At 37.2% G+C, this 26,812-nt stretch overlaps 1 protein-coding gene across 2 annotated transcripts in view; it reads left to right on the top strand.

Moving 5' to 3' along the window:
• BAZ1A (bromodomain adjacent to zinc finger domain 1A) overlaps positions 1 to 26,812 on the top strand; it is a 92,978-nt gene that overhangs the window by 5,896 nt on the left and 60,270 nt on the right. For both annotated transcript variants that reach the window (XM_059181894.1, XM_059181893.1), the window contains exon 2: positions 5,924 to 6,202. In XM_059181894.1, the coding sequence (XP_059037877.1) occupies positions 5,924 to 6,202 (279 nt within the window). The remainder of the gene's footprint in view (positions 1 to 5,923; positions 6,203 to 26,812) is intronic.

Here is a 26,812-nt window from a genome sequence, read left to right as displayed (position 1 = left end):
TGTGAGAGCAGAAGTCTCTCAGTGTCATTTCTGTATAATGTTGGTCAAAGCCCGTCTCCAGGCTAGCCCAGATTAAAGAGGTGGTAAAATAAACTTTCTCTCTTGTGAGATACAAGTATCAGTCATATTTCTAAGGAGCCTGCCTACCTTCAACTCTCTTTGGAGACAATCTACCACTGAGCAGCTGGTAAGATTTTATGCTTGGGCCATCCTGATTGGATTTTGGTAGTTCATTGGTAATCTCTCTGCAGTTAATCCCTCTTGCTACCCTTCTACCCAATGCCAGACTTTTTCTTCAAAGATGCTCAAGTCTTTCATGAGTTCCTCTGACATTGTTCCGCTATCACACTGGTTATTCTATGTATTTTTCTAGCTCTTTTTGCAGATATGGTACCTGAACAGTTAGAATTGATAACTATTTATTGAGTGCACATGCAATATGCTATACATTATTATTATCTTATTTAATTTTCATATTAACTGTTTATGGAAGATATCCCCATTTTATAGAGGGGAACCAGGTTCGATAAGGTTGTGTAATTTACCCAAAGGTTACCACATTCTACAAGTGGTAAGCTGAAATTCAGACACTTTCCTCTCCTTCACAGTCATGTGTGTACTTTCTCTGTTTAGATACACATAAAAATAAATGTGGGCTGCCAGTGGAGTGTATGCTTGTTTATTACCCTTGACACTATGCTTTGCAGAGTCTGGAGATACTGAGATAATTTGTCCCTCTAGTGAGAATAGAATGCCGTAACACAATGGCATAAATCAACGTGGGCTATGGAGCCTGTGTAATGGGACCATAGAAAATGGAGCTGATAACTGCTGGGGAATTGAGGAAGCCCTCGAATAAGGAGAGAAGATCTGAGTTGGGTCCTGAAAGATGGAGCTTTCAAGACACAGAATGGAGAAAAGGGGCATTCTAAGCATAAAATATGCTTAAAAAAAATACTTTTTAAGCTGAGGAAACTATAGAAAGTCATAGAAGTATGAATTTGCAGTCTCACTTAAAATTTGCCTTTTTCACATTCATTATTATTAAGCTAGTAGTTTTGTTAAGCTACTATAATGTTTTACTTTTGTTGATACCTATTTAGGGTTTTAGACTCTAGATTTAAAAAATCTTTATTGCTATCCTCCACCTCAGTGTCATCTACAGATTTTAGGAGCCTGCCTTATATGTCATTATCTAAGCTGAGGCAGCACTGAGTCAAGTGCAAAGTAGTATGTCATTAAATGTTTTTTAAAACTAAGCATTATATTTTTAATTAATCTGACTTCTTCCCATTTATGAATAAATGTAATAATCATCTAGCTGATTTTTCTCTAAATAACATAAGGCATGTTAAGTCTGCCATGCCCAAGATCTCCTAATTTCCTACTTTGTAATACTCTCAGTGGTAGGTATTATTAGAACACTCTATGCTGTTTTATAGCAACTACTACTTTTCTAAGTTTATAAAATACTTTCCCATCTCTTGGTATTATATGCCGCTTAAGGCCGGAAATTATGTTAGTTTTTAACCTGTGGCTGCATTTCTCAGTTATACTAAATATGTTACGGACAGAGGAGTTTGTTTATATCCTTTAGATCTTTTGTGCAGTATTGTGCTGAGTCTTTCTTAAGTTTAATTGATAAAGTTTGGCCCTTAAGGAGAATACGCTTTGCATTTATCTTTTCTAAATTATATTTAGCTTCTGGTTTTTATGTCACTTCATTCTTTTTGTTTATCTGTTTTGGTTTTGGTTTGGTTTTTTTAGTTCCAAGTTTTTATTGAAACTCCAGATAGTTAACATGAATATTAGTTTCAAGTGTAGAGTTTAGTGATTCATCATTTAGGTACAACACCCAGTGCTCAGCCCAAGTGCCCTGCTTAATACCCATCACCCATATAACCCAGCCCTGTCCCCAACTCCCTTCCAGCAACCTCTGTTTGTTCTCTATAGTTAAGAGTTAGTTTTATGGTTTGCTTGTCTTTTTTTAACCCCTATATTCATTTGTTTTGTTTCTTAAATTCCACATGTGAGTGAAATCTTGGTATTTGTCTTTCTCTGATTTATTTTGCCTACCATAGTATTCTCTAGTTCCATCCACATTGTTGCAAATGGCAAGATTTCATTCCTTTTTATGACTAATATTCCATTGTGTGTGTGTGTGTGTGTGTATAAATAAAACATCTTCTTTAGCCATTCATCAGTTCCATGATTTGGCTATTATTGTTAAGGCTGCTATAAACATCAGTCATGTATTCCTTCAAATCAGTATTTTTTTATCCTTTGGGTAAATACCTAGTAGTGCAATGATCATAGGGTAGCTTTTAAGGAACCTCCATACTGTTCTCCAGAGTGGCTTTACCAGTTTGCCTTCCCACTAACAATGCAAGAGGGTTCCACTTTCTTTCGTACTTGCTAATAACATCTGTTGTTTCCTGTGTTGTGAATTTTAACTATTCACATCATTCTTACATGTTACATCATTCTTAATCTTATTCCACTAGATTTTTAAGTTTTCCAAATGACCCTGTAAGTTAACAGTATGTTGCCCTTTGTCCCTTAGTTTGTTCACCAGAGTATTGGTTGACTTTATATTAATTAAAGGTGTGTTCTTGCTGGCAGTCGAGCTGTTAACTCAGAAACAATTTTTTTCCTTAAGAAAATAATAATAAAGAGAAGAAGTCCTCAAATTATTTCTTAAAGGGCTAGATAAAATAAAATTTTAGACTTTGTAGGCAATGGTGTCTACTGCGCCTGCTCAACTCCACAGGACATAGTGAGAAAGCAATTATAGACAATACCTAAAGGAATGGGTGCGGTTATGTTCCATTTAAAACTACAGAAACAGGTGGAAGGCTAGATTTGGCCTCCAGGCCAGTAGTATACTCATCTCTGGAAAAGAAGATGGTTGAAGGAATGTAGTAATAAATCGGACACATAATTATATTGGCCTAAACATATTCATACAAAACAATATTTTGTTTTTTAAGAATTTTGTTCATAATAGCAAAATGTGCTTCTTATAAAAGTTTCATGATCTTAAATTCTTATAATATAGAAATTGAGGAGGCACTGTTACCTACCCCCCCAGAGTTATTATTAGAAGAATCCTATATATTTGAATGTGTACGGCAAATGGATGAAGAGCAGAATTACAGAAGTGTGAGAAAGTGAAGGTATAAAATGTTAGAGATACTACCATGCTGGTAGGAGGTAATGAATCAGGAGAATTGGGCCTTTTTTTTTTTAATTTTTGCTTGCTTGCTTGCTTTAAAAAGGCCATGATGATAGTGTCTGTGTCTGCCTCCCCCTGAGGGTAGATCTTTGTACACAGCAGGGCTATAATATAACAACTTTGCAGAGTAGATACACACAAGGGAAACACAGTACAAACACTTTGCAAGAGGAGCTGGGAACCTGGGTGTAAAAGGAGAGCCATATGTACAGCAATGGTTACTGACTATCCTATTTTTCTGCCTAGTAACACGTTTAATGGAGGTTTGTGGCACTTGTGCCATTGATTTTGGGTATTTTGAACAACATCAACACATCTAAGTAGTGTTTATTGCAACTCAGTATAAAGTCTGTCTCCCTGACATGGCGTGAAGTACCCTAGGTGACCAAATACCAAATAACTTTGATTAGAGCTGTCAGGAGCCATTATTTGGCCCAGGGGTTTTTAAGAACTCGAAATATGACTAATCAAAATTAAGATGGGCAATAAAAGTAAGATACATACTGGAATTTGAATACTTAGTACCCCCCCCAAATAATTTAAAATATTTACATATTGAAGCATTTAAAATTCATCACATATTGAAATAAAGCATTTGGGAATGTAGTGGGTTAAATCAAATATGTAAAAGTAATTAATATAGAAAATTAGTGTTTCTCTTTAAAAAATTTTTTAATGCAGGCATTAGAAAATTTAAAATTATATGTGTGGATAGCATTCTATGTTTGCTAGCACTGGTTTAGAGACTAGTTAATGTTAAATACCTAAATTTGAAATATATTTTTCTTAAACAGTATTATAGTTTAAACTATCAGAAGTATACCTCACATACATCATGTGCTGGTTATGTGTTGGCTTGTTAAGCTAAGTCTTACAGTTATGTTTGTTCCAATAATAAAAAATTTAAAACTTTTATAACACTTTCTAAGTGAACTGCTGTTTTAGGCGGTAAAACTTAAGACTTCTTTCAAGATCATCCATTCATTTATTTTATTCTGCACCATTGATAGCCACTTATTGGGTATATATATCTGTTGTTGATCACTGACGTACATAAATTTTCTTGTTAATAAGAACCTTATTGCATTCATCTTTTCTCTGTCTGGTATCCCTTTCTTCAACCCTACTTTTCCTTTATAACCTAACCACTTCCTCAAAAAAACTGTTCTAAAACTTCTTGATCATTTTTTTCCTGTCTCTCCTCCGTCCCTTCCTTTCATCTCCCAAGGATATTTACTTATCTTTTAGGTATCTTTTGATCACCTTGTAGTTTTAATTTTAATGATATACATCCAATTATCACCTCTACTAAAAGGTACATACTTCAAAGGATCTTCATTGTACTGAATTAGATTCATGTAACTTGACGAATGCATCAACCTCTTTAGATCTCATATATATATATATATATATATATATATACATATACATATATTAGGTTATGATTAGTTTCTCTTTTTTTCCATACATTTCATTTTTTTTTGTTGTTCTTTCTACAAATATACGAATGAAACTATGTTAAAGTACATCAAAGTATAGAGGAAGGGAAGATATTTACCGATACCTTACCGCTTAGAGGCAACCATTATTACCTTTTTTGTGTATGTCTAACATTTTCTAAAATTTGTTGATTGTAAAAACAATACAGTACATGCTCATTATACAAATTCAAGCAACATTAGACATACTTAGGATAACAAATTTTCCTTTTCCTTCCTTCTCAGTCCTTCCCTTTCTCCATAGGGAATATCTGTCTATAGTATTTGTATAAGTACATATTTTTTGTTCTAATTAGTGAATATGGGATTGTATATTCAGTGATTTGAGGTTTTTCTCTACTTAGTGTACCCTAGAAATCTTTCCATATTATGGATTTCTTGCATTTTAAAACTGACTGGATAGAATTTTGAAAAGAAAGAAATGTTCATGTTAAGAAATTCCAACAGTGCAGAAAAGCACTCAGTAGAATGGTCCCCAGGCCCATCCATACTCTAGCTATTGGCCTTGATTTTTGTGTAACATTCTAGAAATCTTTTCATGCTTCTTGAGCTTTCTTTTTCTGCCTTCCTTTTTCTTTCTTTCAAGTGGGACCATATTATATATATTGCTTTGGTAAGCTTTTACTTATAAAAATACAGGAGGAAATCAAACTAGAAAGTTGGTTTTTTTTTTCCCCTGTGAGCATGTTATTTAAGAACTCTTTTCATACTGTTTTAAGACTATGATTTTTCATTATATGAAGTACTGTAATTTACTTAAATTTTCTCATTATTATATGCTTAGATTTGCCAGTTTTTCTCTATTATGTTAGAGCTTTTTAAAGTTCATAGTTAAGTGCTTAAATTGTCCCTAGTGTTTTGGCTGCTTTGGAACAAAAAGCTTTAAAATTAGAGGAAAAAAGAAAGGTTGAGTTTATTTTCAGTTTCACTCCTAATTTCAAAAGTGATGGAAATCAAAGTCCAATTTTAGCTGAATGTACCTTTAAATTGCAAAATATAAATGTCTAGCTTAAATATACTTTTTGTTAGCTTTGTATTAATGCGTAAGTTGACCAATTAGTAAGCCCTTCCTTATTCTATGATTCTATGTAAAATTTTGCAGTGAAGCCACAATCCTTTATCAGCTTTTAATGTAAAATTTTTGAAATGATAGGTAATAAATGGATTTCTGTTTTTGTTTTTTAATCAGTGACTTTTTTGAGCGAACCATTCTGTGCAACAGCCTTGTGTGGAGTTGTGCTGTGACGGGTAGACCTGGACTGACCTATCAGGAAGCACTGGAGTCAGAAAAAAAAGCAAGGCAGAATCTTCAGAGTTTTCCAGAACCACTAATTATTCCAGTTTTATACTTGACCAACCTTACCCATCGTTCACGCTTACATGAAATTTGTGATGATATTTTTGCGTATGTCAAGGATCGATATTTTGTTGAAGAAACTGTGGAAGTCATTAGGAACAATGGTGCAAGGTAAAGTACTTCTAATTTTTTCTCTTGTTACACATACATTCACATTACTCACAATTAAAAGTACACAAAAAGGTGAACTGAGGAAGGCTTCCCTTCTCTACTTCCATTGCTCTCTTACCCTCCCCACAGATAGCCCTAATAATGTTAGTATATTTTTCCAAAGCTTATGTCTATACAGACCACCAGAAACATATACACATAGGTATTTGTGTATATATGTGAATGTGCGCACACACACAATCTCCTGTCCCTTTTAATGCTTGATACCCTTTTCTTTTAAAATATCTTGAACATTAGTCCATTGCTTTATGAACCACCTTTCTTCTCTTTTTTGTTTATTGTATAGTAAGTTCTATTGTATGGAAGTTGCATCTTTATTTCCAAGTTAAAAAAAAAAGCCTTAAAGATACCTATTTTGTCATTATTATGCTACCTGATAGTTTAAATATACATGTATTTCTTACTGGGTTTTAGTAGTTCCTCTGATAATACAAGGACTGGATTTTATATACTCCACTGGGTTCTCTTACCCGCTCTTCAAGAAAAAATGAATTTTTCATATGCAAAAATTTTAAATGACTTTATCTATGGCATTAAGTTAAAAATTATTATTGCTTTCCTCAAGTCTTAAGTATTTGTGATTGGCTAATACTTACCATAATATTTTCTTATTTGCATTAAAACTTTTTATAGCCTCTTGGTATCATGTAATTGGTAGTGTCATGTGTCTCATTTCTTTCACTGACTAATGTTTTAAAGTTTATCGATATTTTAGCATGTATCAAGATTTTATTTCTTTATTGATAAATTCTACTTTATGGATCTGTCAACATTCTGTGACAGACATTTAGGTTGTTCCCACATTTTGGCTATTATAAATAATGCTGTAACAGGCAATCATGTACAAGTTTTTGTGTGAACATATGTTTTCGGTTCTGTTGGGTATATACCTAGAGGTAGAATTGCTAAGTCATATGGTAACACCATGTTTAACGTTTGAAGAACCTCCAGACTTCCAGAGCAACTGCATCATTTTACATTCCCACTGCGGTGGATGAGAGTTGCTGTTCCTCCACATCCTCACCAAGTGCTGACTATGGACAATTTGCTATTCATCTTTTTTACTTTGCCATCCTCGTGGCTATGGAATGGTATCTTGTGGTCATTTTCATTTGCATTTCCCTAATGACTATGTCAAGTTAAGCATCCTTTCATGTGCTTATTGATCATTTACGTATCTTCTTTGGAGAAATGTTTGTTCTGGTCCTTTGCCCATTTTTAAATTGGGTTATTTATCGTTTTTATTACTGAGTTGTAAGAGTCCTTGGTGGTTTGGGGGTACAATCCCTTATATGATTTGCAGCTATTTGCTTGCATTCCATGAGCCGTCCTTTCACTTTCTTGATGGTACCATTTGCAGTACCATCTCCCCTTAATTTTAATTTTTGTTTCTACTTACTAATAGTGTATACCTTTTGTTTCGATCTCTGGTAGTACTTACCAGTGGTCCTAAAGACTGCTTTATCACCAGAATTAGTTTTATTGGAAAGAGCATGCTAAATTACAGAGAAATGGGGTGGATGCCATTCTTAGGGTGAATTAGTCTGTATAGGTACTCTGGATCCTCTCCACCTCAGTACTTTTTTCTCACCGTCTCATTTACCATTAGGTATTCCTCCCCTCTTTCTTGTTGCATTTTATAAGTATAGATTAGGTGCTTGCCTCCTTACCAAGACTTTCTGTTTTGAAATGAGAGATCAGCCAACAGATCGTTCTAGAAGATCCTTAGTCATTTCTATGGCAGAATAGGAAAGACAAAACCTGACTACTTGAGGAAACAGTTCAGCTCTTTATCTTCCCCATCCTGATTACCACCTAGCTTGCCTGTCAGTTGTGCAGACATTTGTTCTCTGCTACTTCCTTAGAACCTACTGGAGAAGTGAGAGAATCAGTGGTCTATGTAAAGAGCACTAAACTAGGATTATATTGCATTATGTTATGTTATGTTACATTACATTACATTATATCAGCAGATACAACCTCATTGTTTCCATTTACAGATGAGGAAACAGATCCAAAGAATTTTGGTAATGTTTATCATCTATTACTGATCTCCTGCTATTTACTTGTACTGTTCTAGACACTGGAAATATAGCAGTGAACAAAAAGAAGTCATGGAGCTCCCATTTTAGTCTTATAAATAGTAAGTGGTAGGATTTAAACTCAGGTAGAGCTGACTTACAAAATCATTTCTTACACTGTATCATTGTCTCCTTAGTTTCAGATTCTGCCATTTATTTGCTCTGAGCAAGTAAATTCAAATTCTTTAAGCTGTTAAATGGACCCCTGCCTTACAGGTTTGACACACAGGATGAAATGAGACAATGAAGGCGAATTTTTTTAAACTGTATTCTATAATATTGCATTTGATATAGGTGCCTTGTTAGTATCTGAATGTATGTAGTGAGGCCATGCAGTTGGACGGATTGCTTTTGTTTTTTGAGAGATCTCAGTAGTAAAGTGACTATAATAACTGCTTGGGCCACTTTAACTAAGAATCAAATTTCTCTATTGTAGCTATGAAAAGAAACCCCATAGTTAACAATTTCACTAAGAAAGACATAGTTGTTTTATTTTTGAAGATGGTCATCCCACTTTTGTACATGGTCTAAAAAATGCTGCAATAGAAGGTTTTTGTTTTTGTTTTTGTTTTTAAGATTTTATTTATTTATTTGACAGAACGAGAGAGCACAAGTAGGAGAGAGGGGTAGCCCAGTGCGGGGCTCGATCACAGGACTCTGGGATCATGACCTGAGCCAAGGGCAGATAACCTAATCATCTGAGCCACCCAGGCGCCCTGCTGCACAAACAATTTTAAGGCATCTAAGTTTCAGTAACTTGATCTTCTTTTTAACATCATTGTTTAGTGAAAGGTTGGGAGTATGGTGACCTAGAACTCAGTGCTCACATGATAAACCCATTCTTACTCCCTGCTCAGCCCACCCTCAACCCACACCTGGAACTGGAGAATAAAATCAGGAAAAAGAAGGTGGGAATCACACCACAAATACACATTTGGGATTGTTGAGTTCTCTCTCCGTTGAAGGATAGGGTTGGAATTTGAGAGAATCTGAAAAACTGAATCAATATAATTGTGTATTTGGTAATTTTTTTAAATTAAAATGGGCTTTGGGCAGCTTGTTTTCAGACATTTTATAGGCACAGTCAAGATATTCTTGGAGTTCAGAGGAGATATGAAGCAACATATATGAAGAGGTACCGCTAAAAAAGTAGGTATACTGACACCAAGAAGTGGCACCTGATAGGAAAGAAGGAGATGGAATAACCATTACCTACTGTTGATGGTTAAGTATACTGGCTTGGCTTAGTATTTAATTTGGTAGCATTAGAGGACATTGCAGAATTAAAAGTATCGTAGCATTTATTGACCTTTTCCTGTATTCTAGGCACTATGTTACATGCTTTCATTTCAATTCCCATGATATTGATTGGGAACTCAGAATTTTCCAAAAGTTGTATGTTCCTTGGTATTACTGAAAAGTTGAAAACTTAATGTCCACACAAAGACCTGCAGATGAATGTGTATAGCAGCTTTATTACTAACTTCCAAAATTTGGAAGCAACCAAAATGTCCTTTACTAGGTGAATGGATGAATAAGCTGGTACATCCAGGCAATGGAATATTATTCAGGTTTAAAAAGAAATGAGCTATCAAGCCATGAAAAGACATAAGGAACCTTAAGTGAATATTACTGTGTGATAGAAGCCAATCTGAAAAGGGTACATATGTATGGTTCCAACTATAAAAGCCAAAACTATGGAGACAGTAAAAAGATCAGTGGTTGCCAGTAGTTGAGGTAGAGTTGGGGAGATGTAAGTAGGTAGAGCACAGAAGGTGTTTAAGGCAGTGAAAATACTGTGTACACTATAGTGATGGATACATGTCATTATACATTTGTCCAAACCCATAGTGGAACACACCAGGAGTGAACTGTCACATAAGCTATAGAATTCGAGTAATGATGATGTCTCAGTGTGGACTCATGAGTTGTAACAAATCACCTCTGGTGGGGGGTTATTGATTAGAGGCTGTGAATGTAGGGCAGCAAGAGGTATACAGGAAGTCTCTAGATCTTCCTCTCAGTTTTTTTTTTTTTTTTTTTTTTAAATAGATTTTATTTATTTATTTGACAGACAGAGATCACAAATAGGCAGAGAGGCAGGCAGAGAGAAAGGAGGAAGCAGGCTCCCTACTGAGCAGAAAGCCCGATGCGAGGCTCGATCTCAGGACCCCAAGATCATGACCTGAGCTGAAGGCAGAGGCTCCAACCCACTGAGCCACCCAGGCGCCCCCTTCCTCTCAGTTTTGCTATGAATCTTAAAACTGCTCTAAAAAACTAAAGTCTTTGCATTAACAATAAAATTATGTGCTATGTTTATTAAGACTAAAGTTTATAGTTAATTAAAATCTGTTTTTTTCTATAAAGGTTCATATATATCAAAGAAAATTATGAAAATTGAAGGCCTAGAGTGCATTTTCCAAATGCTCATTTCAGAGATAACCATTTTCAAAAAATTAGTACATTAAAAAATATAAAATATTGTTCTTTTTTCTATACTATGCTAGAGTTAAAAAAAATAGCAAGCAGCTTTTTCACTTAATAATGTTTGGGTATCTTCTTATATCAAAATACATAGATGGGCATTTCTAATTGGTTTTGCATAAATTGATTAAAATATTGGTTCCTAAAAAGCTTACTTGCTTTTCCTGAGGCTGGAGAAAGTTACTTCTTTTACTAGTCCTATGTGAATTTTCCCTTTGAAAATAAAAAAGCTACATTTTTTCCAAATAATCTGTGACCTGGATGCCTGTGTGGCTCAGTTAGTTAAGCATCTGCCTTCAGCTCGGGGTCCTGGAGTGAGCTCCATGTCTGGTTCCCTTCTCGGGGATTCTGCTTCTCCCCATCCTTCTGCACCCGCCCCCCCATTGTGTGTGCTCTCTCTCTCTCTCTAATCTCTGACCCTTGACTGACAGACCTTTTTCCCCACTGCAGTTTAAATCAGTGAAATAGGGACACCTGGGTTGTTCAGTCATTAACTGTCTGCCTTCAGCTCTGGTCATGATCCTAGGGTCCTGGGATGGAGCCCCACATCAGGCTCCCTGCTTAGCGGGAGGCCTGCTTCTCCCTCTCCTACTCCCCTTGCTGGGTTCCCTCTCTCGCTGTCTCTCTCTGTGACAAATAAATAAAATCTTTAAAAAAATAAAATAAAATAATAAAAATGAATCAGTGAAATAGCAGAATTGGATTTGTACCAAAGAGTTTCAATTATGGCCAGATTTTCCCAAATATTATCCCCATACTACTTAGATTTAAAATTTACAAAATGTTACCTAATTAAGAAGCATAAGAGATAACAGTTCAATATTGTTTTTAGAATTGTTCTGTAAAATAAAGAGTATAGAATTTGTCTATATTGGTTTTGGCATTAAGTAGTAACCAACGAACTAGAGATTTTAATTATTCAGCTGTTAAAGTATATTCCCTGTAGCTTTCTATGTTTCATTGGTGGAGCTTTTAAGCACTTTACTGTAATGAGGTAAGAGAAAATTAGTATCAAAACCTATAATATAGAAAGTAGGCACTCAGTATATATTAGAAGTGGAAATAAGAAAATGAACTTCTAAGTCTTTGGGTTCTTTTTTTACTATTGCTGGCCTAAATGGTATTAGTGAATCATAATTAAACTGCATTAATTTTGAAGACAGAGAAATACTAAATATATTGAGAAGATAGGATGAACATAAAAGATTTAACTGAGGGCCAAATATAGTTTTATTTAAACATACATGCTTGAATGTTAGTGACTCCATCCAGGTGGGATTAATCAAAGAGAAGTTTTGGGAAAGGGTTGACTAGAAATTTGAAGACAGAGAGAAAAAAATATAAATTTGTAGAAAAAGATTAAAGGAGAAATTCTTCTTATTTAAGTGTAAAGATGGTATAGAACTTTCAGCAATGTACATTAATCAATTTTTTTTTTAAAGATTTTATTTATTTATTTATTTGACAGAGAGAGATCACAGGTAGAGAGGCAAGGAGAGAGAGAGAGGGAAGCAGGCTCCCCGCTGAGCAGAGAGCCCAATATGGGACTCGATCCCAGGACCCTGAGATCATGACCTGAGCCGAAGGCAGTGGCTTAACCCACTGAGCCACCCAGGCGCCCCATTAATCAAATTTTTATTATTAGAACTTTTTTCTTTTTTAAGGTTTATTTGAGAGAGAGAGCAAACGTATGCGCACAAAGCGGGGGAGTGGGAAGCGAAAGAGAATCTCAAGCAGACTCTGCACAGAGTGGGGAGCTAGACTCTGGGCTCAGTCCACAACTAGTCACAACTAGAGCTCAGAGTCTAGCTCTCAACTAATCACAGAGTGGGGAGCTAGACTCTGGGCTCAGTCCGCAACTAGTCACAACTAGAGCTCAGTCCACAACTAGTCACAACTAGAGCTGAAATCAAGAATTGGACACCTAACTCACAGAACCACCCTGGCTCCCCATGTATTGCAAATCTTTTTCAGAAAGAAGGTTTTCTATAGCTCAGCTTACACTACTGAACTTTTTCTTAAGAGGCTCCACCCCCAACATGGGGCTGGAACTGAACCCTGAGACTGAGTTGCATGCTCTACTGACTGAATCAGCCAGGTGCCCCCCTACTGATCTTTTAAGGTAAAAATGTCTGGTTCTCAACCAAAGAGAGTCCTTAGCAACATTCACAAATTGTTTTCAGTGAGCCTAGTATGTTGATAGAATTTTTAATACCAAAAAAAGGGGGGGGCTGTTTGGGACAAACTATTCTTTGGAATTCTAAGTTAAAGTAGCAACCCCCTTCTTTAGATATATGTTGTGTTTCTTGTATGTACCAAAGACCCAGACTTAACAAGCTGATTCCCAGATTGTCATTGCAAGTTCAACAGTTAAAATTTAGAATCTTTATTTACTTGCATAAGCAAATTAGGAGGATATCCTGGGAAACTATTTTATACTCTAAAAATACCTAAATAATCACAAAAATGAATGAAAATGATTTTTTTAAAGATATTATTTATTTGCCAGGGTGAGCAAGAACAAGCAGGAGGAGCCAGGCAGAGGGAGAAGCAGGCTCCTCGCTGAGCAGGGAGCCTGATGCAGGACTGGATCCCAGGACCCTGAGATCATGATCTGTGCTGAAGGCAGATGCTTAACCAACTGAGCCGCCTAGATATCGCTGAAAATGATTTTTTTTTAAGATTTTATTTATTTGAGAAAGAGAGAGAGAGTGGGGACAGGGAGAAGAGGGAGAAAGAGAAGAAGACTCCCCCCTGAGCAGGGAGCCAGAATGGAGCTCATCCCAGGACCCTGAGATCTTGACCTGAGCTGAAAGCAGACACTTAACTGACTGAGCCCCCCAGGTACTCCTGAAAAAGAATTTTTTTTTCTTTTCTTTTCTTTTTTTTTAAATTTTATTTATTTATTTGACAGACAGAGATCACAAGTAGGCAGAGAGACAGAGGAGGAAGCAGGCTCCCTGCTGAGCAGAGAGGCGGATGTGGGGCTCCATCCCAGGACCCTGGGATCATGACCTGAGCCGAAGGCAGAGGCTTTAACCCACTGAGCCACCCAGGCGCCCCAAGAATTTTTTTTTCTAAAGAAGTTTAATTTAAATCATCTGTAAAGCTTATGTTGTATTTCTGTATGGGCTCAACAAAATAGTTCACCTTAACAAAATAGTTCAGTAAAATTTCGACTGATCATACAAACTTAACTCATTTTCTTCAGTATTCTAAGGGGCTTCAAACTGCATTAGCCATTAGGAGCATCTGCCTAATGTCTTTCAAAAGTCTTTGAATGTTAAAAGTTACGGGTGAGGGTAGTCTCTGTGGCAACTTCCCTATTGTATTAAAACCAAGTACAGTCAGGTGCATCACCACCAACACTTACAGTCCTTATGATGGGGGTGAGAAAAAATGATCAAAATGAGGAGTTGACAAGTAAATTGAGGTTCACCTCTTTTCTAACATAAAAGGAAATCAAATGTTTGCTTGCTTCAATTTGTATCTCATTGAACTTGTTAGTAGCGGTATGGTGAAGTAGAACAGTAGTTCTGAAGTTCTTAGTTCCCTGTGACAGGAGAATATTAGAGGTAATATCACAAGAAGGGAGACTATGAGTAGCTATTACTGTCCGGAGATCGCTGTTAGAAATAAAAGGGAAGTTCATTTCTACATGGTTACAAGTTCAGGTCTGAGAAATTTGAGCCTCTTCTGAATAAAATCTCTCATCTTTTTCTACCTACTTCGTGGTAGGTAGGAATATATTGTGGCCAATATAAGATCAGTTTTTGATGAGTGACTTACCTTGTAGATACTTTGAATTTTTCTGAGAACAAGATAAAACTGTAGTTTGTTAGTTTTCTATGCTGTTTTGGAGACCAGTAGTATGGTGTGTAAGTGGCATTCATTTGACCTATGGTTCTGAATTACTGTTTTTAAAATGGGGCTATCTGTCTATCTTAGACAAAGTCAGAGACCATCCAAACATAAAAGTTAAAGGAGAAATAGGAGAAATGACAGAAGTTAAAATAATTTTTGATGAAAGGAAAAGGAATGGTAAAAATACAAATAGAGGGGTGCCTGGATGACTCAGTTAGGTGTCCTGACCTCTGATCTCAGGCTTGTGAGTTCAGGCTCCACATTTGTCTCCACAGTGGGTATAGAGCCTACTTTAAAAAAAAGTACAAGTAGAATCTATTCATCACTAAAGGACAGGCAGAATCCTTTGATTAAATTAAAAACATATGCCAAGAGAATAATTCTGGGTAGAGTTTGGTACCCTTTTTTTAAAATAAAGGGCCAGATAGTAAATATTACAGACTGTGTAATTCATATGGATTCAGTCACAGCCACCAAACTCTGCTGTTGAAGTGCAAAAGCAGCCATAGACAGCGTATGAATGAGCATGGCTGTTTTCTAATAGTTCCTTCTTCATAAATACTGTAATTTGAATATCCTATTATTTTCACATATCTCAGAGTAGTCTTCTGATTTTTATTTGAAGCCACTTAAACATGTATAAATTGTTCTTAGCTTGCAGGTCGTACATATAAAAAAACAGGAGGGAATTTAGATCTGGCCCATAGGCCATAGTGTGCTGACTCCTGAGGGGAGGGAAGGGTTCCTGCTTTAAATAAGGTTTATCGAATAAAATCCACAGAGGTCCCCTTTATGTTTAGAACTTCAGAGTTTGGCATGCCGAAGTGATTTGGGAGGGTGGGAAAAGCCTGTGGAGCCAAACTGACTACTGTTTCTGGGAATCTTCTTTCATAATCTATAAAGCTGAAATAATATATATATTCATATAGTAGTTGTATGAGCTTCTACGCATAACAAACCAGACCCAAAATTTAGTGGCCTAAATCAGTAAACATTATTCTCACAGTTGGTTGGCTGGAATGTTCTTATGGTCTGGGCTGTCCTGTCTGGGGCTGGATTACCTAGGTCCTCTACTTTAGAATAGCCTTCCTCACATGTCTGGGGCCTCAGACTGGGGTGGCTACTTTGATGTGGCCTCTCATCCTACAGGAAGCTAATTCAAACTTGTTCCCAAGGCAGTAGCAGGGTTCCCAGCAGCAAGAGAGGGCAAGCTCCACTGTGCAAGCACACTGCAAGCCTCAGCATGCTTTGTGTTTACTAGTATTCCATTGACCAGAGCAAGTCACATGAACAAATCCGGAGTTGCTGTGGGAGGGAATCAAAGAGATGTGAGTCAACGGGAGCCATACCTGCAATTATCTGCCACAGTAGTTACCATTTGTTAGTAGGCCAGCAGAGTACCTGGCACAGGAAGCACTCAGTCAATGTCAGATCCTTCCTGTACTTGTCAGAGATGAGTGAAGAGTCTTCCAGCTGTGATGATTCATCTTTTTTTAAGTCAATCCCTAATTTTCTTACATCCTAGTCACTGTTCTTCAGAGTTCGCCACATACCATTTTAGGGAGATGATGCCAATACCTGTAAACTTTTGAGAGCTTCCTATATGCCACACACTGTTCTAAGCTCTTTATATGATCTTGTTTAATTCCCACAACACCTTCTGTAACAAGAGCTCATTTGTTCACTTTACAGTTGAGAAGCTTATACAGCTAGGTTAATTAATTAAAACTTGATCAAGGTCACAAGTGAGATTTCTAAGCACAAGGCATTGTCAGAATCACTGCTTCTGTTTGAGAAGAATACACTCAGAAATATATATATTAAAGGATAGCAGTTAAGGAGGATTTAAAAATTATAGTTGAATATACCCATTGAACACCCATCATTTACTCTTCCCTTTACATAAGCATTTTATAATTTGTCTAAGTGTGAAGAAAGATAGGATTATATATATGTGGTTAGATCATCTTTTGATCATTTGTTCTAAGAGACAGTGATACAGGTCATAAGGTTGAGTGTCCAAAAATCAGCATTGATTTTTGATTCAAAGGGGAAAAAAACTCAGCATTGATCATTGATTCAAAGGGGAAAAAAAACTCAATGTTTAAACAGGTTCCCTTTTTCTTTAAATTCTTCATCATTTTTCCTATCAGAGGGTACCTTAATTTTTCTTTTTTAAGATTTTTCTTTTAATTTATTTGAGACAGAGAGACTGAGAGCACAAGTGGGAGAAGCAGACTCCCTACTGACCAGGAAGCCTGACTGGGGGCTGAGTCCCAGGACCCTGAGATCAACCTGAGCCATAGCCAGATGCTACCAACTAAGCCACCCAGGCACTCCTACAGGGTACCTTAATTATTTTACTTCTGTACTTTGGCCTGTTTAAGCTATCTTCTTTTCAGATATTTTGCCTTCAGATTGAAGAATGCTATTTACTAGCAACAAAAGGTGACTGCAGGGACGCCTGTGTGGCTCAATTGGTTAAGCTGCTGCCTTTGGCTCAGGTCATCATCCCAGGGTCCTGGGATAGAGTCCCACATCAGGCTCCTTGCTCAGTGGGGAGTCTGGTTCTCCCTATGTCTGCCTCTCCCCCTGCTTGTGCTCTTTCTCTCTCTGACAAATAAATTAAAATCTTAAAAAAAAAAACTATTAAAAGGTTACTGCAAGCATGGGGAAGACTGTAATTTTTATTTATTGATTTTGTCTTTTGGCAGAGTTGCCAGAATGAACAATGGAATTAGTTATGTCTTTTTTCTTGGAGATAGTAGGGAATATTATGTATTCTAGGTCCTCTACTTTGTGTATAAAACAAAGTAGGTTTGTTCAATAAGCATTGTGTGCTAGGTTATTACTCTTGTAGGTTTTGAAAAGAGGGTAGTGATTAAGGCAAGAACTAGGGACTTATATTCAAGTGCAAGAGAGAGAAACACACAAATCAACAAGATAATTCAGATTCTCATCAGTGTTGTAAAGAAAATAAAACTTGGGACGCCTAGGTGGCTCAGTCATTAAGCGTCTGCCTTCGACTCAGGTCATGATCCCAGGGTCCTGGGATCAAGTCCTGCATCAGGGTCTCTGCTCAGCAGGGAGCCTGCTTCTCCCTCTCCCACTCCCCCTGCTTGTGTTCCCTCTCTGTCTCACTGTCTTTCTCTGTCAAATAAAAAAATTAAATCTTTAAAAAAAAAAAAAGAAAACTTGATGGAATAGAATCTTGAGTTATACTTTTTTGTTTTAGCCAATTAAATCCAATGATTTCTCCATAAACCACTGTTGGATGCTACAGGATAATCCAGTATGAGTAATGAATTAGTACTTACTGTTCTCAAGCAGAACATCAGTAATAGAAATAGAGTTTGCAGGACAAAGGTAAGTGAAATAAGTATAAATGACAAAGGATTGAATAAGAAATGCCCTAAGGGGCATAGAGGGGAGGGAGAATTGGAGGAAAGTAGTTAAAGGGTAGAAACTTCTAGTTACAAGATAAATAAGTACTAGGGATATAATGTACAACATGATTGTAGCTAATACTGCTGTATGAAATACAGGAAAGTTGTTAAGTGAATATATAAATCCTAAGAGTTCTCAAGGAGAAGTTTTTTTTGTTCTTTTTATTGTATCTGTATCAGGTGATGGATATTAGCTGAATCTATTATAAATCACTCACAGTATATGTACATCAAATCATGCTGTATGCTTTAAACTTCTACAGTGACGTATGTCAGTAATTCCTCAGCAAAAGTTGGGCTAAAAGAGACATAGTTGAGTTTTATTTTGTTAGTGAATATATCACTAACATTCAAATAGAATGAGTGGAATAGGGGTGCCTAGGTGGCTCAGTCGTTAAGCGTCTGCCTTCAGCTCAGGTCACGATCCCAGGGTCCTGGGATCGAGCCCCGCATCAGACTTCCTGCTCACCGGAAAACCTGCTTCTCCCTCTCCCACTCCCCCTGCTTGTATTCTCTCTCTTGCTGTCTCTCTCTGTGTCAAAGAAATAAATAAAATCTTTTTAAAAAAAAAGAACAAATAAAAGATACTGTAATGCCAAATTAATTTAGCAATCTGATAATAATTTGCTATGATTGGTCATTAGAATGGGCTGATGTTTTACCTTTTAGTTACTAATCTTTATGAAGGTATGCTTGCATCTTCACCTGCTTCCAGTCAGTCAGTCAGTGTGTTGATTTTCACTGTTACCATATTAAGAATATTACTGACCTGGGATGCCTGGGTGTCTCAGTCAGTCGAGTGTCTGCCCTCAGCTCAGGTCATGATCCCAGGGTCATGGGATGGAGTCTGGCAGGATCCTTGCTCAGTGGGGAGCCTCCTTTTCCCTCTGTCTCTCCACCTGCTTTTACATGCTTGCTGTCTCTCTCTGTCTCTCTGATAAATAAATAATAATTATTAAAAAAGAATGTTCTTGACCTTAAGGATAGTAAAAAAATATTCAGGATATTTCCTTTAAGCTTCCAGCTAGAATTTGAGAGTGCAAGAAGTACTTGGTATAATTCTGTCATCTTAATTTAGTAGTCATGTATATAATAATCTTTGCTAATTCTTTTTTACTTCTATGCACTGTATTTTGATGTGCAGAAGCCATCTGACTTTCATTTGACTAACTCGAGGTGGAAGAGAGATACCGTATATTGAATTTTTTTTCATGAAGAATGGATTTTTAGGTGAATTTTTATAATGTTTATTATGGTTGAGGTAGAAAGAACCTATAGAATAGGTCTCCTTTGACACAGTTCTCGCATTACACAGAACTCTTTGACCTTTCTTCTGATAAGTATCACAGGACTAATCTATACTTCAGTGAGATCTAACAAGTAGACCTACTTCAGTTAGCCTTTCTCATGTGCATTAATATTTTTAAAAGAACAGGGCACCTGGGTGGCTCGCTCAGTGCGTTAAGCCGCTGCCTTCAGCTCAGGTCATGATCTCAGGGTCCTGGGATCCAGCCCTGCATTGAGCTCTCTGCTCAGCAGGAAGCCTCCTTCCCACTCTCTCTCTCTGCCTGCTACTCTGGTTACTTGTGCGTGCGCACGCACGCTCTCTCTTTTTCTCTCTCTCTCTGTCAAATAAATAAATAAATAAATAAAATACTATATGTCAAAATGAAAGGTCACTTGCTGCTAAATCTGTGGTGGCATTTCATTATATTTAGTGTTTACTTGTCTCTGATCTTCATATGTTGGTCTTGCCTTCTTACAAGGTTATCATGTCTCTTTACATGTTGGTGTCAGTATGCCAGGCTAACATAAAGCTAAGCACACAAACGCTTTAAATGCTTATTAATTTGAATACAGTAGTTAGAATTTTAAAGTATTTTGGTGAAGCTTTAATTAATATGATTTATACTTAAGCCTGACTAACTCTTGGGGCTTTAAGGTGATAATTTTGAATACTAAAGAGCTTAAATAGCATGCTCATAATATCCAGGTATTTGATACTTATTAGAAATATGTAGGATTTAACCCATATATCTTATATCTAGGATTTTATTTCCAAAGATTTCCACTTGAACTATATATCTTTTTTTTTTTTTTAAGATTTATTTATTTGACAGACAGATATCACAAGTAGTCAGAGAGGCAGGCAGAGAGAGAGGGAAGCAGGCTCCCTGCTGAGCAGAGAGCCCGATTCGGGGCTCAATCCCAGGACCCTGGGATCATGACCTGAGCCAAAGGCAGAGGCTTTAACCCACTGAGCCAACCAGGTGTCCCTATTAAAACTATTTTTAAAACAAAACCAGGGGGCACCTGGGTGGCTCCATTGTTGAGCATCTGCCATCAGCTCAGGTCATGATCCTGGAATCCCAGGGTTCAGGCTCCCTTCTCCACAGAGAGTCTGCTTCTCCCTCTGATCTTCTCCCCTCTGATGCTTTCTCTTGCTGTCTCTCTCTCTCAAATAAATCTTTTAAATGAATGAATGAATGAATGAATGAATGAATGAATAAATAAAACAAAACAAAACCAGGGGTGCCTGGGTGGCTCAGTCAGTTAAGCGGCTGCCTTCAGTTCAGGTATGATCCCAGGGTCCTGGGATTGAGTCCCACATCACGCTCCCAGCTCAGTGGCGAGCCTGTTTCTCCCTCTGTCTGCTGCTCTCACTGCTTGTGCTCACTTGCTCTTTGTCTCTCTGACAAATAAATAAATAATCTTTTTAAAAAATAAATAAAACAAGACCCAACTTTTTGGGAGAAGAGCTATATACCGTATTCTTATAAAAGGCTATTTCCTTGTTTACATTCTCATTGTCACAGATTTATGGCTAATTTCTGCTGTGTCCTCATTCTGTGCTTACTGCTGTTCCACAGACTTGCTTTCACTCTTAAAATTGTTTAAGTTTTTAGCACCTTAGGAGCGTCTTGACTGCCTGGGCTTAAAGTTTTGAAGTACACCTGGGTCAGTACAGTGTTTCTGTTCCAGTAATAAGAGTGGAAGATTAGAAAATACATGGGCTTCAGAGTCAAAGCTAAAGTTTTGATTGTATCATTACTGATTCTATGGGCATGAGCAAATGATTTAACTTTTCTGACACTAAATTTTCATCTTCTGGAAAATATATAACTTGTGGAGTTGATATGAAGACAGAAACACATATAAGTCATGTACTTATCTGGCATACAGAAACTCTAATAATAAGGATCATCTTTTGATTGCCAGCCTCTGCTCTGTCCTCAAATAATGGAGCATAACTTTAATTTAGAAAGTTTCTGTACCCTAAAAGACCCACTAGCTATTTGTGGACTCATGATTCTTTAAGCTTTTTTACATTCCCACCTTCTTTGGACTAGAACCAAGAAATTGTAGCAAGTGGATTTGAAAGACATAGACTAATAAGCTTATTTAGAAATCTATTAGAAGGTGTTGACTTAACATCTTGAATAGTTAACTGAAGTTTAGCTTAGCACTAGCAAGAGGCCTGGCCTTGATAAGATTAGCAAGAAATGTTAAACCTGTGGTTTGTGCAAAGTTAATAGTGTTGGTAATAAGTGGTATAATTTATATGTAGAACATTTCCTACATTCTCATCTATGCCTCTGGACTGGTTTGCTTCTCCCTCATTGTGCCAGGGAATTATATTTCTATGTTATTTTTCTGTTGGTTTTAAATAAATTAGTTGTTGAATTATTGTAGCTCTGTGGGCCCTACTGGGGATCATAGACTATTCCCTTCCGTAGACTGTCGAACCATTTCAGGCACCACACCAGCCATACCTGAGCTGGGCACAGACCCATTTCTTTTTTTTTCTTCATGACCACCACCACCACCACCATCACAACTTAGGGGAACTCACCTGGGCTCTGCTAGTGAAAAACCATCTCTTTATATAACTTGAAGAACCTTATCATAAGTTCACTGAAGAGCTTCCTTCATCACCAAAGGGAACTCTAAGCAAATCATCCCTAGATGATACCCAGACCCTTCAAAACTGGGTCTGTTTGAGGTGAAGGGGATTAAGAAATACAAACTTCCAGTTATAAATAAATCCGGAAATGAAAAGTGCAGCACAGAGAATATAGTTAGTCGTGTTGTAATAGCGCTATATGGCAACAGATGATGGCTACACTTACCGAGGTGAGCACTGCATAATGTACGGAATCGTTGAATAACTGTGTTGTATACCTGAAATGAATATAACATTGCATGTCAACTATACCTCAATAATACATTTTTAAAAACTGGGTCCATTTGATTGATTCCTTGCATATTTTTGTGCAGTTCATGTCACTAAGTTTACAGAACCTTTGTATTATTAGGCTACATAATTACCTAACATTTTTGATAGGATTTCCTGTAGTTGTTCCTCTTTAGAAACACTGGATTATTTCTGCCAACCAATGGTGAAAGTCAGCCTGCAGTTCTTTTTATACCATTTACATTTGCTACTGATTTAGCCTTGATAATTGAGCCTTCTTAAGCTTTATTGTTAGAACAGAACAGAATTCTTAAAAAAAAAAAAAGTAAAATAAACATAAGATTTGCCATTGTAATCATTTTTAAATGTATAATGTGTTGTCATAAGTATATTCACGGTGTTACATAACCATCACTACTATTTCTAGAACTTTTTCATCATTCCAAACAGAAACTCTGTACCCATTAAGCAATAACTCCCCATTTCTCCCTCCCTGCAGACTCTGGTAACCTTTATTCTACTTTCTGTCTCCATGAATTTTCCTTTTCTAGATACTTAATATAAGTGGGTTTGTACAATATCTGTTACTTGTTTGGCTTATTTCACTGAGCATAATGTTTTCAGGGTTCGTCCATATTGTAGCCTGTATCAGAATTTCATCACTTTTCATGGATGCTGAATATTCCACATTTTGTTTCCCCATTTACGTATTGGTAGACATTTGAGTTTTTTCCACCTTTTGATTGGTATACAAGTATCTGCAAAGTTCCTGTTTGTTATTTTTTTTAAAGATTTTATTTATTTATTTGACAGAGACACAGTGAGAGAGGGAATATAAGGAGGGGGAGTGGGAGAGGGAGAAGCAGGCTTCCTCCTGAGCAGGGAGCCCAATGCGGAACTTGATCCTAGGACACTGAGATCATGACCTGAGCCGAAGGCAGACGCTTAACGACTAAGCCACCCAGGCACCCCAAGTTCCCGTTTTCAATTCTTTTGGGTATATACCTAGAAATAGAATTGCTGGGTCATGTGATAATTCTGTGTTTAATTTTCTTAGGAACCATCACACTATTTTCACAGCAACTACCCCATTTTATATTCCCACCAGCAATGCACAAGGGTTCTAGTTTCTCCATATCCTCACTAACACTCATTATTTCTCATGTTTTGTTCTTTTAATAATAGCCATCTTGGTATAAAGTGGTATCTCATTGCAATTTTTATTTTGTATTTCCTTAAGATTAATGATGGCTAAACATCTTTTCATGTACTTATTGCCATTTGTATCTATTTAGGTCCTTTGCCTGTTTTTGAATCGGGTTCTTTTTGTTGAGTTAATCAGTGTTCTTTATATGTTCTGCCATGTCTTTGTCTGGTTTGTGTATCAGGGTAATGTTGGTATTATAAAATAAGTTAAGACATGTTATATCCTCCTCAGTGTTTTGGAAGATTTTGAGAGTTGATATTAATTCTTTGAATGTTTAATAGAATTTGCCATGAAGCTATCTGGTCCTGGGCTTTTCTTTTTTGGAAAGTTTTTGATTATTGATTCAGTCTTACTGCTTACAAATCTATTCAAATTTTCTATTTCTTCCTGGGTCAGTTTTGGTAGTTTGTGTATTTTCAAGAATTTGTTCATTTTATCTAAGCTATCCCATTTGTCAGCATAAACAATGGTCCATAATCTTTTCTTATAGTCTTTTTTTAGTTTTGGTAAAATCACTAGTAATGTCCCCCACTTTACTTCTCATTTTAGTAATTTGAGTCCTCTCTGTTTGTTCTCAATTCTTTAAGAGCAAGTTGTAAAGGAGTCACATATGATACTTTTAATTGAACCTATATAACACTCAGAATGAGGGAAAATGAGCAAAGAGAGAAGATGATTTGAGGCCTGGATTCACCTACATAGTTTACATTTTGAGGATTCTTAAACTTTGGGGTGCTGTAAAACCAATTATTTCTTCAATTTAGGAATGATGCAAAAATTTCCTAGCAGGAAATCCCTGGTCCTGGTTTTCTCTGTGCCTAACAGCAGCACTATTAGATATTTTAGGGTATACTAAAGATGTTCTTCTAATGGAGAATTAATGAGCACATGATAAAATGTACACTAATGAAAATATGTGCTATTATGTTATAAAAATTCATCAGCTTTCCAGGGCGCCTGGGTGGCTCAGTGGGCTATGCCTCTGCCCTCAGTTATGGTCATGACCTCAGGGTCCTGAGATTAAGCCCCGCATCGGGCTCTCTGCCCCATGGGGAGCCTGCCCCCCCCACCTCTCTCTGCATGCTGCTCTGCCTACTTGTAATCTCTCTCTCTCTGTCCAAAAAAAAAAAAACCTTAAAAAATAATTCACCAGCTTCCCAAAATGAGTCCACTCTGAATATACTGTTGGTCTTTCTGAATTGTATGATTCTCTTTATTTTGGCTGTAAGTGACAAAAATTAATTTAAAAAAAACAGGGACAAAGGGTCACTTATCAGTTTATTGAATCAAAGGAAAGATTAAATAGCTAAACCTTAGATGAGCAAAGCCCAGCTTAAGTCTGAGGAAAAACAGAAATAAGAGAATTGATTGCCTCTAGTACCTTTGCCATCTCTCCTCTCTCGTTGGCTTCATCTTCTTCTTCTTTTTTTTTTTTTTTTTAAGATTTTATTTATTTATTTGACAGAGAGAGGGAACACAAGCAGGGGGTAGTGGGTGGGGGAGAAGCAGGCTTCCCACTGAACTAGGAGCCCAGGGTGGGCCTCAGTCCCAGAACCCTGGGATCATGACCCAAGCCGAAGGGAGACGGCTAATGACTGAGCCACCCAGGCATCCTGGCTTCATCTTCTCACTGCACAGTTACCTGCTTCTCAGGGCAGGAAACATGGCCTCCAACAGCACCAGAACTTTATATCTTATAAATTCTGTGATGGGAAAGGGACTGATTTTTGCTTTCTAGATTCCAAATTTTAAAATCTTGGAAAAGAGTGAGACTCATGAGTAGCTTAGTTGGTTAACTGTCTGTTTCTTGATTTTGGCTCAGGCCATGATCTCATGGGTTGTGAGATCAAGCACCATGTTGGACTTCATGCTCAGTGGGGAGTCTGCTTGAGATTTTCTCTCTCTCCTCTCCCTCTGTGTACCCCGCCTTGTGCACATGTGCTCACACTCACTCTCCCTCTCTCTAAAAGTAAATAAAATCTTGTAAATAAAAAAATAAATAAAGTCTTGGAAAAAATGTATTGGCTCAGCAAAAAGGTGCCCACCCAGTATCAACTAACTCTGGCCAGGACCTTGTGGGACCATGACAGCTCTACTTAGTTGCCGTGTGGAGAGAAGTGGGGTAAAGGAAGAATGAAGTTCCTAGGAGAATGGGGATGGTAACTAGGTGGACAGTTTATGAATGCCCACAATATATCAAAACTTGTTTATGGTTTGTAGGATGACCAAATGAATGATAAATAGTGAGCAAATTGTCTAATCTTGAACCGCTTTTTCTCAGAAAAGAGATTTACCCCATTGGTAAGTATAGGTATATATGTACTTAAGATATTCTTAGTAATAAAACCTCCCCTTGGATTGCCTAAGTTGTTTTCTCTCACCCTTTTCCCTTCCCTGCCCCCAAGATCTTGGCAACCACTTACCCACTTTCTGTCTATGGATTTTCCTTTACTGAATATTCCCTATAAATGGAGTCATACACTATGTGGCCTTGTATGTCTGGTTTCTTTCATTTAGCATGTGTTCAAAGTTCATCTATGCTTCATTTTAATTTTTGTGCTGAATAATATTCCATTGTATGGATATACTACATTTTCATAATAGGTTGCAAATTGGCATAGTAAAAATGGGGTTGAGAAGTATTTCAGTTGTGAATATGTCTGGAATTGCCCATAAAATCCAAATAGAGTGGGCAGAGGTTAAGGAATTCAAAATAGAGGCGATAAAGAAATAGGCAGAAGACATGAACAGACATTTCTCCAAAGAAGACATCCAGATGGCCAACAGACACATGAAAAAGTGCTCCAGGGTGCCTGGGTGGCTCAGTGGTTAAGCCGCTGCCTTCGGCTCAAGTCATGATCTCAGGGTCCTGGGATCGAGTCCCGCATCGGGCTCTCTGCTCTGCAGGGAGCCTGCTTCCTCCTCTCTGTCTCTCTGCCTGCCTCTCTGCCTACTTGTGATTTCTCTCTGTCAAATAAATAAATAAAATCTTTAAAAAAAAAAGAAAAAAAGAAAAAGTGCTCCACATCACTCAGCATCAGGGAAATACAAATCAAAACCACAATGAGATACCACCTCACACCAGTCAGAATGGCTAAAATTAACAAGTCGGGAAACCCTAGATGCTGGCGAGGATGCAGAGAAAGGGGAACCTCCTACACTATTAGTGGGGAATGCAAGCTGGTGCAGCCACTCTGGAAAACAGTATGGAGGTTACCCAAAAAAGTTGAAAATAGTTACCCTATGACCCAGCAGTTATACTATTGGGTATTT

Source organism: Mustela lutreola, chromosome 7 (genome assembly GCF_030435805.1).
Source record: "Mustela lutreola isolate mMusLut2 chromosome 7, mMusLut2.pri, whole genome shotgun sequence".
Taxonomy (NCBI): domain Eukaryota; kingdom Metazoa; phylum Chordata; class Mammalia; order Carnivora; family Mustelidae; genus Mustela; species Mustela lutreola.
The sequence above is the reverse complement of the archived record's forward strand: the minus strand, read 5'-3'. Positions and strand labels throughout refer to the sequence as shown.